The 16,384-nt window shown below is 50.9% G+C and overlaps 1 protein-coding gene across 1 annotated transcript in view; it reads left to right on the top strand.

The window, feature by feature from the left end:
• The window catches only part of ARID3A (AT-rich interaction domain 3A), an 87,171-nt gene that overhangs the window by 7,939 nt on the left and 62,848 nt on the right, over positions 1-16,384 (top strand). The window contains exons 2-3 of the mRNA XM_034755178.1: positions 5,565-6,638; positions 13,057-13,381. Of these exons, the coding sequence (XP_034611069.1) occupies positions 6,214-6,638; positions 13,057-13,381 (750 nt within the window). The 5' untranslated portion in view covers positions 5,565-6,213. The remainder of the gene's footprint in view (positions 1-5,564; positions 6,639-13,056; positions 13,382-16,384) is intronic.

Raw genomic sequence — 16,384 nt, 5'->3', positions numbered from 1 at the left:
TACAGTAGCATGTGAGAGACCCCGCCACTGTGCTGGGGGCTGTACAAACATAAGAGGTGTGTACGTGTTGTAGTTATTTGTGGTAACACCTAGGAGCCTCAGTCACAGACCAGGACCGCAGCGTGCTAGGCGCTGTACAGACACAGAACAAAGACTGTGTCTGCCCCAAAGAGCAAGTATAAGAAGAGACAACAGGTGGGTACACTCTGTATTAAACACCAACCCGAGACGGGCCTGGTCTAAACACCAGTTTTTGTACTGGTGTCACTTTTGGTTCGGGGTATGACTTCTGGTTTTAAAAAAAAAATAATTAGCGCAACTCCTAACGTGGACACAGTTGCAGTGGTAGAAGGCCCCTTTGCACTTGGGGAAGCAGCTACACTGGTGTAAACCTCTCTATACCAACATAGCTGCATCCGCACTGGGGTTTGTACCGCTGTAATGATAGGGGTTTAGTTAAGGCCATGCAACTTCCTTGTGTAGACCAGGATGGATGCCACACAGATTCCTCACACCTCCCCTTGAGGGTTTCCATCTTGGTGGAGGAGGAAAAGCCAGCCATTGTGTCTTTTCATAGCTAACTACCGGCCTTTTATAAACCTGCTTTTGTCTCCTGTCCCCTCTGCTGCCTACGACCTCATTAAACAACGAATGTCTCCAGCATGGGGTGGGGGCTCAGAATGCCTTCCCTGCTAAGATGCTTGCTCTGTTTTTTCCCCCAGCTCTAACCTCTTGGAGAACTGGTTTGAGATCAGTTGTTCTCGGAAGGTAGGACAAGAAGTAATGGGCTTAATTTGTAGCAAGGGAGATTTAGATTGGATATTAGGAAATCTTTCTGACTCTAAGGGTACATCTACACTACAGGGGGGAGTCGATTTAAGATACGCAAATTCAGCTACGTGAATAGCGTAGCTGAATTCGACGTATCGCAGCCGACTTACCCCGCTGTGAGGACGGCGGCAAAATCGACTTCTGCGGCTTTCTGTCGGCGGCGCTTACTCCCACTTCCACTGGTGGAGTTAGAGCGCCGATTTGGGGATCGATTGTCGCGTCCCAACGGGACGCGATAAATCGATCCCCGAGAGGTCGATTTCTACCCGCCGATTCAGGCGGGTAGTGTAGACCTAGCCTAAGATAGTTCAGCTCTGGAACAGGCTTCCAAGGCAGGTTGTGAAATTACTTTTTTTTTTTTTTTTTAAGAACAGGTTGGACAAACACCTGTCGGGTATAGTCTAGGGTTTACTTGGTCCTGTCTGAGCCCAGGGGGGCTGGACTTCCAGCCGGACATGTCTCTGAATTGTTTATAACCACCTGTGAGCTGCCAGGGTCCCAAAAAATCCGATTGCCTCGTCTTCAGCAACAAATGAACGCCTTACTCCTGGCTGTGATAGCTAAGAACAGAGCTCGGGCTTTATTCACTTTATTTATATAAAAAAAAAAACCCCAACAACTTATTTTGTCGTTTATTAATCTACATGGACTAGCATAGTCCTTCAGATACAACTTTCAATCCTTACGATGGTAAATTCACACCTGCGCACAAATATTCTAAATCCCATTCATAACCCTCTTCTCGCCTCTCTCCACCTAATTCCATTTCATTTAACATGCGGAGACTCAAGAGGGTCTTAGACCTCCAGCCATTAACACAGAGACCCATTTAGAGTTAAATACGCAAGTTGTACTGCTTCAGCGGTTAGGTAAATTGGTACAATGCCCAATGCCAACAGCACGGATGCAGTTATGTCTGGATGAAGGTGCTTTAAGGTACAGTTTATTTCTGCATATTTACTACACAGATATATAATCGCCTGTGTACGAACATAACTAGATCTCTGCCAGGGGATTCTACTGCTTTCTGTCTGCCAGCTTCTGAACAGATTATAATTAAAGTGGTGCAAAAATTGCATCGACAAGCCCCTAGTGTATAGTCCACAGTCTGCATTTTGCAAACATAAACAGTCACTCTGGCTTAAACACACACACGAGATAATCTAGAAACATTTCCCTCCTTCTCTCTTTTTTTCCCTTTGTAAATCATACAAGTCCAATCTAGCTGTCCCTGCCTCTGGAAATCATGTGTCCCGCTCCACCTACTGATTTCCCTGTAATGCGTTCTCTTCAAAGGGGACTAGATTTCTGCACCTGCTCCAACTGGTTCAGAATAAAGTGTGTCTTTGAAGCGCTCAAAGCCGTCCATGAAATGGGTCACTGTCCTGCCTAGGCCTGGATTTGTCTGCAGATTTCTCCCAGCAGAGCTCTGTCGTCTGATGCACTCGCGTTGGAAGTGCTGCTTCTCTGTCTCCAGTGTGGATGGGCAGGGCTAGAAATGTGAAAGGGGCACCAGGTTAGCATTTTAAATCTGTGTTTGGTTTAGGTTGTGTGTGTTTTTTAAATTGATTTTGTTAAACTGATGCAAACTAGTGTGTGGATGAGACCGGTTTTTAAAACTGGTTCTATCAGTTCGGCTCTCTTGTGACTGATCTAAACCAGTCTTAAAGCAGTCTAGGCACACGTATACATACATCCTGCGCTGGTTTAAAACCAGCTTAATCACACTTTCAGTTAAACTGGACCAGGCCTAAGGTCCAATTACACTGATTTCTACCACCTTGAGGAACTCTGTTACAGCCTGATGGTTCCCCCGGTACAGATACACTGCAGGTCATTGCTGCTGAGTTAAATTGCTCCCAGACCTCATTCCCAGCAGGAAAACTCAATCCCCTGAACGATTGCAGGGAAATCAATGCAGAAGGGCTGGAAGTGAGATTCCTTGTCTAAGAACTAGAACAATATTGGTGGAGACTTAAAATAAAAAATTAGGGGGGGTGTGGTGTGGTGGTGGTGGTTGTTTGCCACATTTTCCCCCCATCTCTTGCCCACTCCAGGAACGCTGTTTAAAATGCCGCTTGATCCCATTTGGGCCTCAAGCCCCCAGTGTATTTTTTAACTGCGTTGGAACTACCGTGTTGCAGCCGGGTCGACCTCAAAATGGTGGCCCTTAGGGTGTGGATTGGCCCTCTAAGCAGTGAAGCCCAAGGGACAAATTAGCTCAACACAGGATCTTAGATCTGGCAGTCCAGCCCACGGGGGGCTAATGACTTTACCAGACCAGAATCCAGCCCCGTTAGTCCTCTCAGGAGCTTTGGTTATGCTTCCCTCAGTGCCAGCGACAATGGGAGTGCCCGTGTTAACAAGTCTCTGGTGTCCTCTAGACCTGTCCTGAACCGGCTTAGACGCAGGTGTCTACTCTGGCCCTCCAGTCTTTGCTTCCCGGCTGCCAGGGGAGCTGAACCGCTGGGAGCGTGGCCTAGTGGATAGGGCACTGGACTGGGAGTCAGGAGACGTGCCGTCTGTTCCCAGCTCTGCGCTACGTGACTTGTGGGCATGTCACTTCCCTATTCTGTGCGTCTTCCCCCCCCCCCCACCCTTTGTCTCTTGCCTGGGCTCTTTGGGGCAGGGACTCTTTCGCTATGTGTCTGTGCAGCTCCCAGCCCAAGGGGGGCCTGATCATGGCTGGATATTACTGTAATAAAAGCCCAGTGTTGGGAAATCTTAGTCTAGTGTAGGCAGATTTTTTTTTTTTTTTAATAGTACTGGGAAAACCTGAGGGGTGGAGGGGAAGTGGGTTCTTGTTTTCACAGCTGATGAACTCAGCAAGGAACTTCTCTCTTTCAAGAAAAGGGCAGACCGACTTTTCAAGCGTTTGTTTTCCTTAAGTGCGTAAATGTGCGGGCAAACTACACGTAGCCCTTGTGCACCTGGCAATTTGTCAAAGTGGCCTCCTGGGCCACCCAAGTGTGGGAACCCCTGTGGTGCAGCATGCTGACTCCCCATGAGTGGGAGTATTGGGGTCTGGGGGAGGGACCTTTCTTCAGGACCTGTTGACAGTGGAGCTCAAACCAAGTCGGAGTTTACACACAGTTCCAGGTAAACTAATTCCATCTGCCAGCAGGACGTGGGTACGGACGTGTAGAGCCCCGCGCGGATACAAAATTTGTATCCGCCTCCGATCCGCAAACATGGTTTGCAGCTATAAAGCGGATAGCCCCAGATTTGCAGGACATGCTACTGGACAAGCCATATTCAGCCCCAGACGAGGTGGGGGCTGGCCAATACTCAGTGTGTGAGGGTCTGAGACGCTTTGCGAAGGCGGATCAGTATTGCTGTCTGATGTGCTTGATGCACAGAAGTACCATGCAGCAAACTAGTGGCTGAGGTGGGGCCAGATCCTAGGTTATCTGGGTCCCAGTCCAGGGCCTGACTTGTGCACTCCGGGAAGGAATCGGTCCGGCTCCTAGTGTGGATTCTGTGGGCTCATCTGTGCTATAACCACTGTACCGGGAGGCTGAGGTACACAGTTGTCCCCCAGTTCTGAGCCGCTGTGCGGTACAGACTGGACCGAACTGTGTCCTTGGGGGTGTTTTTCCCTCCTCTGCCGCCTCGGACTAGGTGTCCTGATTTTTATAGGGATAGTCCCAATATTCGGGGTTTTGCCTTATATAGGCAACGGCGGTGCTACCATTAAGGCAAACTAGGCGGTTGCCTAGGGCGCCAAGATTTGGGGGTGCCAAAAAGTGGTGCCCCCAATTTTTTTTACGGCATTTCTACGCCCCCTCCCCAAGCGTGCGGTCGCCGCTCCACTTCTCCTGCCTCCCAGGCTTGCAGCGCCAATCAGCTGTTTGGCGCTGCAAGCCTGGGAGGGGAGGAGAATTAGAGCGGGGGCAGCGTGCTCGGGGAGGAGGCAGAGCAGAGGTGAGCTGGGGTGGGGAGCTGCCGCGGGGGGAGCTGCCTCAGGGCAGGGGGGGGGCAAGGTGGAAGTTTCGCCTAGGGTGCGAAACTTCCTTGCAACGGCCATGTATATAGGCGCTTATTACCCTTCCCCCACCCCCTTCCCGACTTTTCACACTTGCTGTCTGGTCCCCTGACCTCGGACTGAGCAGATCGAGGCGCACGGTTAGGTCCTGAGGACGCTGTAGGGGAGGATGCGGGGAGGTAGTCCTAGTGCAGACAGCGGGAAACCTTCCTCCATACAATTGCCACTAGCCAGTTTCCCTGACTCTGTCTCCAAGGTCAGGGCAGTCTCAGCTCTGCGTCCTTGCCGGGGCAGGGCTTAGGAGGAGGAGGGTCCGCCTACGGCTCTTCCAGTAGTGGCTGGGCCTTGGAGGAGCAGGTGGGGCCTGGGGTGAAGGATCACCTGGTAGGTGTTGGGTGTGGGGGGAGGGAGCCCATTATTTGTGGGTCAGTGACACCAGGGCTGCTTGGAGGTGGTGGGAGGCGGGTGCCTAATGACCAGACCGCCCTGCTCCGGTGCTCTCGGATTGCAAAGCAACAGGCTTGTAGATCAAGCTGAAGGACTGTCCCTCCCCACCCCCAGCTTCATTCCCCATTCCTTCCTCTCCCCTGTGGTCTTCTTCCCCTACACTCCTCCCTCCTCTCTTGCATTAATTCTGGATTAATGAGGCTCCTGGTTAACTCTTTCCTCCCTGCAGTCACCCACAAGAAGGTAACCCCAACCCAGTCCACACTAATCCTGCTTTCTCTCTCCTTCCCCGCCCCCCCAGGTTTGCGCAGACACCTGGATGAAGCCGAATTGGCCAAGGACTAGCGGGACCCAGCCCTACCACTGCAGCAGAGCCAGAGGAAGGAAGGAAGGAAGCCGCAGTCCAGCCTGGGGAGTGCCCGTCGAGCTAAGGGGCGTGCCATGTCCAGGACTGCGCTGGCTGCCTGCTGAGCCAGAGGGGCATTGGCCCTGAGGTGTGGCGTTTGCAGAGACTAACGGCCCTGGAGCGGGGGCTTGCAACCAGCTGATTGCTCAGCGGGTCCCATCCCTGGTCCCCAGGGAAACGTTCTGGTGTCATCAGGGTGTCGGCCCCTCGATGCAAAGCAGCCCCTAGTGTAACGCCTTGGTGCCCGCATCCCCCAGTGCAGCGTGTCTGTGCATTTCCCCCAAGGCATTGCACCGTACTCTCTCGGGGGCATTATAACCCCCCTCCTCCCAGGGTACTGGACACCTCCGATACCTCCCAGTCCAGGGCTTTCTACCCTCTTAGGAACTTACCGGCCAGCTCCCCTGGGGCACTGCACCCCACAGGGCGTTGTCCTCCAGATACCCTTCCCCTCCAGGACATTGCATCCTCAACTCCAGGGCATTGCACCCCAGGTGCATTGCCCGCCAACTCCCCCAGGGAGCTGCCCCCGGCTGGCAGAGCCATGAAGCTGCAGGCGGTGATGGAGAACCTGCAGCGGCAGCAGCGGGCGCGGCTGCAGCAGGAGCTGGAGGCGCGGCAGCAGGAGCAGCAGCGCTCCACGCCTCCCCCGCCAGCACTGCCCCCTCCGTCGCCCTCCGGACAGAACGTTGCCCTCCCTGCTGGGGCCTCGCTGTTGGCCCGTGGCCGCAGCCAGGACCCCGCCCCACCTGAGGAGGGGGTGGAGCTTGAGAGCGCCCGCATCCAGCGGGCCCAGATGGCTGCCCTGGCCGCTATGCGGGCAGCAGCAGCTGGACTCAGCCACTCGCCCAGCCCGGGAATGTCAGATGAGAGCCAGGCCTCAGAGGAGGAAGAAGAGGAAGAGCAGGGGGAGGAGGAGGAGGATGGCGGGTACCAGCAGGAGATGGGCTCGGAGGAGGAGGAGGAGCTGTGAGTATGGATGGATAAATTTGCATACATTAACACCTTCCGTGGCATAGGCCTTGCCTACTGACTTGAATTAATGCAGTGGTGTATAAATGAATGCAGTTCTATCTCCACCGTGGGTTGTAAGCACTGGTTGAACTTGGGACCTTCACTGCTGAAAATACAACCGTTTCTACAAGGGTACATCCCTTAACGTTTAACAGTAGTGGGCTTTTATCTTCTGGCCCAGCCACTGAATGGGGATACTAGAACACTTGGCCGGTATGTTACATTGACGTGTGTGTATAACATCCTAATTAGGTAAAGTAGCTTGGTTTTATGCAAATTAACATAGGAGCGTTCTTAGATTGCACGGCGACTCCTCTTGATTTAAGAAAAGTGCCATAAACTGAAACCGATTTTGCATGTTTGAAAACCATCGCGCTTCTATTTAACAGACTTTTAGCATACAAGTCTCATGTTAACTAAAATCGCGTGGTGCGCTGAGGGATTCGCACCGGTGTCTCCCTTCTGCCGTATAAATACGGGTGCCACGCTTCTCCAGCAGGTGCCGGATGGTTTAGCCTCCACCACAGGTCTGATTTTTTTGGCAGCATGATGCCATATGGCGACGGGCCAAAGCACTGTGGGTGTGTTCGGTTTGAAGTCATTGTGGGGGCTGAGAAAGGTCTCTGCCCACATACGGTCAGAATGTTGCAATGCCATAGCTTTTTGCCGAGTCTCCGATAGCACCTTAACTCTGTGCAAGAGGCAGGTTCGACCTTTGGCGGCTGGTGGGAAGAACCTGTTCGGGGGCAGTCCTGGTTTCTGCCTGGGAACTGCTTTTTGGGAGAGAATCCCAGGGACTCAGCCTGGGGGAGGCAACTGGGGGTTGGGGAGAGGGGGTGGGATACTTTTCTGTCTACATCTCAATACCATGCCTATTGTGGTCGTTCCGGAGCATGCTGGGACACACATGCCGTACTCAGGTGTAGCTTTCCTTACAGTTGTAGGAATTGCAGGGTAATTTGGTCCTCATCTTCTCTGGCAGCCAGCGCAGGGTCCTTAAAGCAGCCTGGTCTAGTCTTAAATTATCCAGGCAACAGGTTGTTCTGTTGCCTCTGGTGCCAGGCCACCTGTCCCCTGCTGCCCCATATAGGACAGGGCCCTTTGGACAGCCGCGGGAACTGTCTGTCAACAGCTGTCTGCTTTTGGAAGTGCCAGCTCAGTATTTTTCACTTGGATGGCAATAGGGCCCTTTTTCCAGTTCAGTTAAAGGGTCGCTGTCCAATTCAATCCATATTTCTGATGGATAAAATTCCCTGTGTCACTAATACGTTAGATCATTTAAAATTGAAAATTAAATATTAAAAAAAAAAAAAAAAGCCATTATTTTGAGTCACTTCTGCTGTTTTTTGGTTTGGCTTGGGCCATGAAAACAGAACGTTGGGCTTGGATTCTGCCTATATCTCTGCCTAGCTTGTGGAGTTGGGAGTAGAGAGGGAATCGCTGTACTGTAATAAATTGGTTAAATGTGTGTCCACCATTGCCCTCCACAGGATGGAATCGGAACTTTTCAGATGTGTGGGTCACATGCCCTATAGTGCAAACCGCTTATGGAGATTCTCATTTTAGCTCAAGTATGGGTGGGAGGGAGGCTGAGACTTTCTGTGGGAGAGGGATCGAAGTTTGGTCTCTGCTGTCGCAGTGAAGTTACAAGTGGCATAAAGTATGGTAACGATGACGCATCTGGTACAATTATACTGTTGGCTGGGGAGGGGGAACGGGACTGGAAACCTGACGTGTAAATCTGCCTTCTTTTTGAAAAGTTGAGCTGGTGACACACCTTCCTCTGTGCGAGCCAGTTTGCTTAAGGCAAGTGCACACCCATAGCACGACTAGCCACCTTTCAAGATAAACGGATGCACTGGATTTTATTCCCCCTTTTGTCTTTTCCACTCTATTTGCAAGTGGCAGGAGCCAAGCGGCAGTGCTGGGGGTTCTCCAGGGGCCTGGCTCAGTGCATGGGCCCACCTTTCCCTTTAATATCTGTCTAACCTGAAAGAAAAATACACCGTTGCATCCTGGCAGAGTGTTCACCTGGAGCAAACATTTGGCAGAGCGGATCTCGATCTCACCAGGCAGAGAGGTGGGGCCCATCCACACCTCCTGGGGATAGGGCTGTATGTTCCCAAAAACTCAGACTCTGCCGGAGTGAAGAGCGACCGTCTCGAATTGCTCTTTGCCCAACAGATACCCATTGTGCAATGATGAGAAATCAGCCATAGGGCACCTGTAACCTACCAGTTCAAGGTGTGCTTTGTTCTAGTGGCGGGGCCATGTAAGGAGACAAGTGCCTACTACTGCTGCCAGCTAATTGTCACTCTTCTAGATCAGTTAGTGGAGGCTCCAACCTTTAGAGCGGAATGTGTCCTCTTCAGTCCTCATTGGCAATCTGTGCCCAGCTCTATTGCAAGCCTCTCTTTCATGTGGGATGACTTTTTGATGCAACCAGGGTCTGGCACCAGCCTTCCGGGGTTGGACCATTTTGATCAGAGCAGACTTGCAAACCTCTCAGGAAACTCACCGGCATAGACCCAGAACAGTGACACTCCTTACCAAGTTTCAGAGTAGCAGCTGTGGTGGTCCTTCCTCCCCCCCCCCTCCCCCGCTGACAATAGCTCATCTCAATTGATTAGCCTCTTACAGTTGGTAGGGCTACTTTCACCTTTTCATGTTCTCTGTATGTATAAATATCTGTATGTTCCAGACTATGTATCTGATGAAGTGGGATGTAGCCCATGAAAGCTTATGCTCAAATAAATTTGTTAGTCTCAAAGGTGCCACAAGGACTTCTACTCCTTACCAAGGGTCGGTGTATAAATGATTAACTATTTATTAAAACAATCTAATAGGTGGCTTATACCCATAGCTGACAGCCACTTATAAACACCTGGTACTGATGTGCTCATGTAAACCACTACTGAGTGCGTTGGGGATCCTCTGCGCCTGATCTGCAGTGGATGAGCCCGTTACCCGGCCAGTTAGGGAATCTTAACTCTTCAGCTCCTGCTTTTCGCTCTGGAGGTCCCGGCCAGTGTGTGGAACGGCGGCATTCACACTAACCGCCCCCTGACACGCGCAACCCGTCTCCTTACAGGCCTGTATCCTCTAATCCGTTGTTATTCCTTTACAAACCATCTCTACATGGAATCTGTTACTGTAAAGTGTGTCCCGTGGGGTCAACTTGCCAGCCACTCCCCTGGAGCATCCCAAGTGAGATTTCAACGTGGCCCACCAAAATAAACACTTCTCTGCACAGAGGAACAGAACCGTGCAGGGCTACTCTAGTGCCAGGCAAACCTTCCCACTCGCGCTTGGGAGAAGGGAAATTCAGCAGGACCTAGAGCTAATAAACCCTTTGTCCTCCCCCGCCCAACCAAAAATGTATATGGGACAGGGTGTGAGCTTAAGGCTTCTCCTTCCCACAGAATGACACTCGAATCTCCTTTTCAGGCAGCCGTGAGGGCCCAGTGATGGCACTTGCTTCCCCGTTTCTCAGGGGCCAGCACCATCTCTTGTTCTAAGCCCCGACTCTCGCCTGGCACCTGTAGAGCTGAGATCCCTATTTCTCCAACCCCTCCCCCCCCCCGCATGCACACGCTCACTCGTCTCTATCCCGATCTGCACTCGGCTGTGACGAGAAACCCGGGTATAGCGAGGTGGGGAGGGTGGGAGCTGAAATGCTGGCAAGGAAGAGCTGGGTTGCTGCCTTTATTGCAGATGGGTTCTCCCCTTTGCCCCTTGAAGGAGCAGGAAGGAACTAAGCTCAGTTTAGGGCTTTCTTCAGGAGGTGCTAATCCTGCCTGCCACTAAAGCCGGGTCTGCACTTAAAAAAAAAAAAAAACTAGGTCACCCCCAGCTACCTCCCTCAGAGGTGTGAAAAATCCACACTCCTGATCACGGAGTCAAGCTGAGCTAAGTTCCTGCATAGGCAGCGCTAGGCTGAGGGAAGTATTCTACTGTCGACTTAGCTGCCACCGCTGGGGGAAGTGGATTAACTACGCAACGGCAGAACCCCTCCCAGCGCTATCACGAGTGTCTGCACTGAAGGGCTACGGCTGGGCCTCCCCATCCCTATTTCATGCATTCCCGAGGTGTCCCCACCCTGATGTTGGGGTCTGTCGATAACCAGCCCAACTGGTTGGTTGGTTTTTCCTGCTCCAGCAGAGGAGAGCGTCCTTGCCAGCAATCACGTGGGCTCGGATCCAGGGCTGTCGGCACTAAGGGAAAAACTTCTAATCGGTTCTCAAACTGGTTCAGCTAAGCTGGCTGGAGTCCTAGTGGAGGCCTGTTTTTGTTTCTAAGATGGTCTGACCTGTTTGGGGCAGGGGGGGAACCAGGCTGTCTTAGATCACCTCAAACTGGGTCAGTGCCGCAGCTCTGACTGGCTTATCTGAACCACTTTTGAAACCAGTTAGAAAATGTCTCCAGTAGAAACGGGTCCCTTGGCGATGTGGCAGCAAGTCTAAATCCCAAAGCCTTGGGCGCAGCTCCCAGTTGAAGGGTATGCTGCTACTTCCAGAGAGGATGGGTCACTGTGATGGAAGAGAGACTGGACTTTGACTCAGTCTGGATGGGTACATTCGGGGGACTAGTGATGATCTGATGTAGCAGAGGAATCTATGCGGTTACTGTGAATTCACACCACTGTCAATGAGAGCAGAAGCTGGCTTAAGGAGACGGTCTTCCGAGGGTGTATGTAAAATATTGTGACTTTTTTTTTTTATTACGAGAAGGAAAAAGATTTGCAGCTGCACCATAGGACTGTTTTGTGCTAAGTCTGCCCATCTCCTTTTGGCCAGTATGGATGCATGGAGGAAGTGAACTGGGCTGGGATGGAGAGTGGACAGAACTGCCCCAGTTATTCAGGAAAACTGGAAAATGTTCCATGCTTCTATTGCCTAGTGTGTGGAATAGATTATTTCTTGTTTGCAATGCAAACTGCACGGAGTTTGGTACTAATTGTTTGCAATGCAAACAGCACAGAGAGGCCCCAACTGAGATCTGGGCACAACCACCTAGTGAGAGACAGCCCTTGCCCCAAAAAGCTTACAAGAGAGAATGAATAGTTCAAAAGACAACCTGGGAAGACTGGCTCTGGAGGACTTGCAATCCTGCATGATTGCGCTGTGGAGTTTGGAACAGTTGCCAGGCTTGCTGGATCAGAGAGATTTAGATTAGGCCACTAAGGGCTGTGTAATGAGACTTCTTGGTTTTATCCTGCCCTGATGTTCCTCTCAATATATAGCCTGCCTCAGGCTTTCCTGACCATTGCTCCAGGGTAGTAAGCTAGTAGGAGATATAAAATAAGACTCTCGTTTACACCCAAGAACGCCCAAGTCTTCTGCAGCCAAAAGTGGGCACCGGGTAGCCATTAAATTGGGAGGCAGCGGCTTCTATTGGTTAGAGCACTGGACTGGGACTCGGGAGGACTGGGTTCTATTCTTGCCACTGGCCTGCTGTGTGTTCCTAGGGCAAGTCTCTTCCCATCTGTACAATGGGACACGACATTGAGCAGCTTAATGGAGTGCTCTGAGCTCTGCTGATAAGTGTTTATACGAGAGCAAGGGATCAACCCTTGGCTTCTCTTACTATCCTCTGAAAGGCACCATTGACCATGCAGCACTGGAAGGGGGTGGGGAGCTGCCTCGTCTAGTGACCTCTTAACCCTGCAGTGTGTTACTGGCCAGATGTAAGATACTAATGCTCCAGATGGCGCAAGGGATAGGTGGTGCCCGGGCATGGGTAATGCCAGTGTTCCTGTGCACTCAAACAACATGTGACCTATGGTAGTCGTGTTGCTTAATGCTCCGATTTAGGCACCCAACTTCCATTGAAATCCATGGAAGCTAGGAGCCTAAATACCTTTTGGGGATCTGGGCCTCAGATGCTGTGGCGACGGGCATGGTATAAGAACCTATGTAGAACAGAGCCGGGCTGGATCAGACCAAGGGGCCAGCCTTTACCAGCAGCTAGAGGAGTCCTGCAGTAGGCGATTATGGGATCACTTTCCCCAGGAGAAGTTTCCTGCTGAAGCCTTGGCGTAGGAGGTTTTATACGCCCTCCTAAACCCTTTCTCGTATCTAGTGGGAAGGAGTTCCACAGGCCGTGGGGTGGACAGTGTGGAAAAAAGCATTTTCCTCTACCAGTTCTCAATTTGCCCCCTTTTTGGTTTCATTGAGTGTCCCTCTAATAATCTTGATTGCATTGAATCTGGTGCCTTCTCCACTGGGGGTGGGGGGGATTCTTGGCGTGGAGGTGGGGTACATAAAATCAGGTGGCGTCTGTTTGCGTGTTGATTTTTAGCAAGCTCTCTCCAAATGCTACATCATGAACATTCTCTTCTTTTCTCCCCCCGCCCCCTTTTTTTAAACTCTAGGAAGCGCAAATGGGATGAAGATGACTTTGAAGAGGACATGGGGGAGGAGGAGGAGGAAGAGGAAGAAGAGGAGGAGGAAGATTATGAAGAGGATGAAGAAATGGGGGAGGATGAAGGGCTGGTCTCTGCAGAAGCGGTGAGATCTGGGCCGGGATCTCTGCTTCTTCGCAAGCCGCAGGCCCCCCAGCCGTACCGAGGTGAGCCACAGAGGCTGCCGGGGGGCCAGGAGCGGCTGTCGTCTGGATTGAGCCATCAGGGGCACTTGCAGCTACAGCAGCAGGCTCCAGACCACGGAGACTGGACTTACGAGGAGCAGTTCAAGCAAGTAGGTACCCATAAAGGCATATGTCCCTTTAAATGTCTTGCTGGCACTGAGTTTATAAGCCGGTTACCTTTAATGCTACATCTCCAGTACTTAATCCCTTGGGGACCTTGAGCCGGGTCAAGGAGTTCTTCCCCATTGATGCACGGGGAAATTACCTCCTCCTCATTGCCAGAATTAAGATGTCAAGAGGTGTGTTGCATGCCTGGCTAAGCTGGGAATGCTGGTGTATTCATGTTTGGAATGGCTGGAGTAGCTTGGAAGGGATTTTGAAGGCTGGCAGGCGGGTCTGACGCTGTGTGTGAATGAACTCTCCAGGATAGACTCTGTTAGTTTGTGCTTCAGGGGCTGAGACGGATTTTATAGTTTGGAAATTTTGCCTCTCCTTGCAGGGAGGCGCTCTTTCGACTGGTTCCTTGTTTTGTCCTTGTAGTTCACATGCTGCCAACCTCCGGTTAAGATCTTGGCCGTGAGCCACCGGGAACAGTTTGGTACCACTTCAGAGAAAGGTGGCCAAGTCAAAGAACCAGGGAACTCGGATATCTTGGTCAGTCATTCACACCAGTGCTAATGCAGGTGTTTTGCATTGGTGTGAATGCCTCCATTGTGTGCAGTCTAAATGGAGTATCTGGGTGCATGTGTCTTCAAACCAAACGGTTTTTACTTGTGTCAATAATGCTTCCGTTTTTTTCTGGCTTTAATAATCCGATTTTATTTATTTATTTAAAACTCTGCTCTTCATGCGTCCGTCTCCTTGGCTGGGGTGTGTGTCTCTCGAGGGAGATATTCTGGTCGGGTTCTCATGCACTAGCACAACTCTGCAATGTTTGGCTTGCAGATGCTGTAGGGAATCCATGTAGACATCTACACGGCACTCCAAACTCGCCGTTGGGATTCTCTTGTGTTGGCTTTAGGTTTTTTGAAAAGCTAGCCCGTGTGGTGCGCCCCGTCCCGGGAACCGTTGGTTTCTGAGGCAGATCTGACCTCCTGGCGTCTTTCTGCAAAGATCTGTGGAGGCAGTGGCACGGGCTATTTGAATCGTGGTCCTTTCAGTCCTGATTAAGTATGCGATTTAAACATGGGCCTAACTCTAAGGGCAGGCCCATGCAAGTCCCATATAGCGGATTGGAGATCATAAACTAGCTTTCTCCTGGGTTTCACTCAGCCCCTGCCTTTCCTTCCCTTCTGGGTCCCCTGCCTCCTTGTTTGCCAAGCCTCGCTCTGGGGAAGCAAAGATTCTCTCTCCTCTCATTCATTTCCCCCCCCCCCTTCCCTCTTGATGATTGGCCAGAGCTGGGTATTGAATCTGTAAGCCTTTGGCTAATAGAAGGAAATGTGCTTAAAGCAGGGCTCCCCAGACACTGAGAGGCTCCTTTGATGTATGTGTTTAAGTACCATCTGAGTTTAGGGCTGGGGGGAGGGGATGCTACACAGACAGTAGCAGCAGATGGAATCCAGATGGAGTGGGGTGCGGGGAGCAAAAGGAGGCTTGTGCTGCTTTTGGGGTGATTAGTGGCTGTGACCTTTTATTTTGGGGTCCCTGGCCACGGGAAGAGAAACCGCTCCAGGGGAACAGCTGGCAAGGGCGCCTGGGGTCTGAGATCGCTGCAGGACACTGCGAGTGGGCGCGCTTGGGTCAGCCAGAGAAAGTGTTTGCTAGAAGGATCAGGAGCCCTGGTGTCTCCGTTTCCGTAACAGTACAATGCCGCTTTCTGACTTAAAAAAATAACAGGGTTGCCGATTGGTCCTGTGTGTCTGTTCGTTTTAGCTATTGTATAGCGTTTTCATCCTCCCGTAGCTTAACATTTTTGGTGCAACTAACCCTTTTTTCCAGGCTCTGATCAATTTTAAATAGTTAGAGCCTAGAAGAAAAAAAAAAAACTCCTTGAGACTGGCTTAAATGGAGTCTTCCTTTCTTTCCACTTCCTCTGACCTAGATGGTCTCTTACTGTGTCCCAGTAACATCTAGAGGCCCCAGCTGAGGTCTGGGTCCCCCTGTGCAAGGTGCTGTACATGCACATAAGACATTTTTTGGCCCCAATGAGTCTGCAGATTAAAAAGAGAAAATGGTCAGAGTGGGGAGGGGAAACTCCTGAGGCACAGAGAGAGGGAAGTGACTTGTCATAGGGGTCACACAACAGGTCAGGGACAGTGCTGGGGTTTAAAAACCATCTATTGTTGGAGTCTGTCTCGCACTCTATCTGCTAGCCCACACTGCCTCCTTGCAGTGTTACTATGAGCATGGTTATAGTCGGTCTACGCGCTCCCTTTCCAAAACGTTGCTGATCCTTTCATATCTCTAACGTACATGTGGTTTTTTGTTTTTGTTTTTTAATATATTAATTCTTCTTGTGTTGTCTTCTTGAGCTCTTATTTACATCTTCCTCCGGCTGATATGTATCTTCTTAATGTGGCTTCTTTTGTACTTCCTGTAAATAGAGTGGGGGGAGCGGAATCTTTTTATCTGTGGAAAAAGCTTTTAAATACAGCAGCTGTGATCTTCCTGTTTTGTCACCCGGTTACTGCCAAAACCCTGCGCTCTGTGGGTTCTTGGGAGAGCAAGATCACACAGTCTGGTGCGCCTCTCACAGCTTTAAGAAAAGGATTCAGTTTTGGAAGCTAATGTTAAACTGAAAGTGACGAACATGGCAGCTTGTTACCTGGGGTGTTTGATGGTGTTTTGCTAATAGGTTGAAAGTTTGTAGTTCTTAATTTTAACGCTATGCTGGGCCAGAAAATCTGTGTGACTCCGTTTAGGTCAACGGAGCTTGCCAATGCTTGTGGCTTTTTGTAACCCAAGTCTTGTAATATTTGGCGTTTCTCTTCGAGGTGCAGCTCCTGGAGTCATGTGATTAGAGTGAGACTCCGTTTTCGTTTTACAGTAAAGTATGTTTCTAGCCTTTGTGGTTGCAGACGAAACCTGGAAGACGTGACTCTGAGAGACTCACAAATAGAAGACGAATAAAAAAACCTCTTACCTCGGGCTGTGTTGGTGCTTTTTTTTTT

This window comes from Trachemys scripta, chromosome 22, assembly GCF_013100865.1.
Source record: "Trachemys scripta elegans isolate TJP31775 chromosome 22, CAS_Tse_1.0, whole genome shotgun sequence".
NCBI lineage: Eukaryota > Metazoa > Chordata > Testudines > Emydidae > Trachemys > Trachemys scripta.
This window is presented reverse-complemented; position numbering and strand designations above follow the sequence as displayed.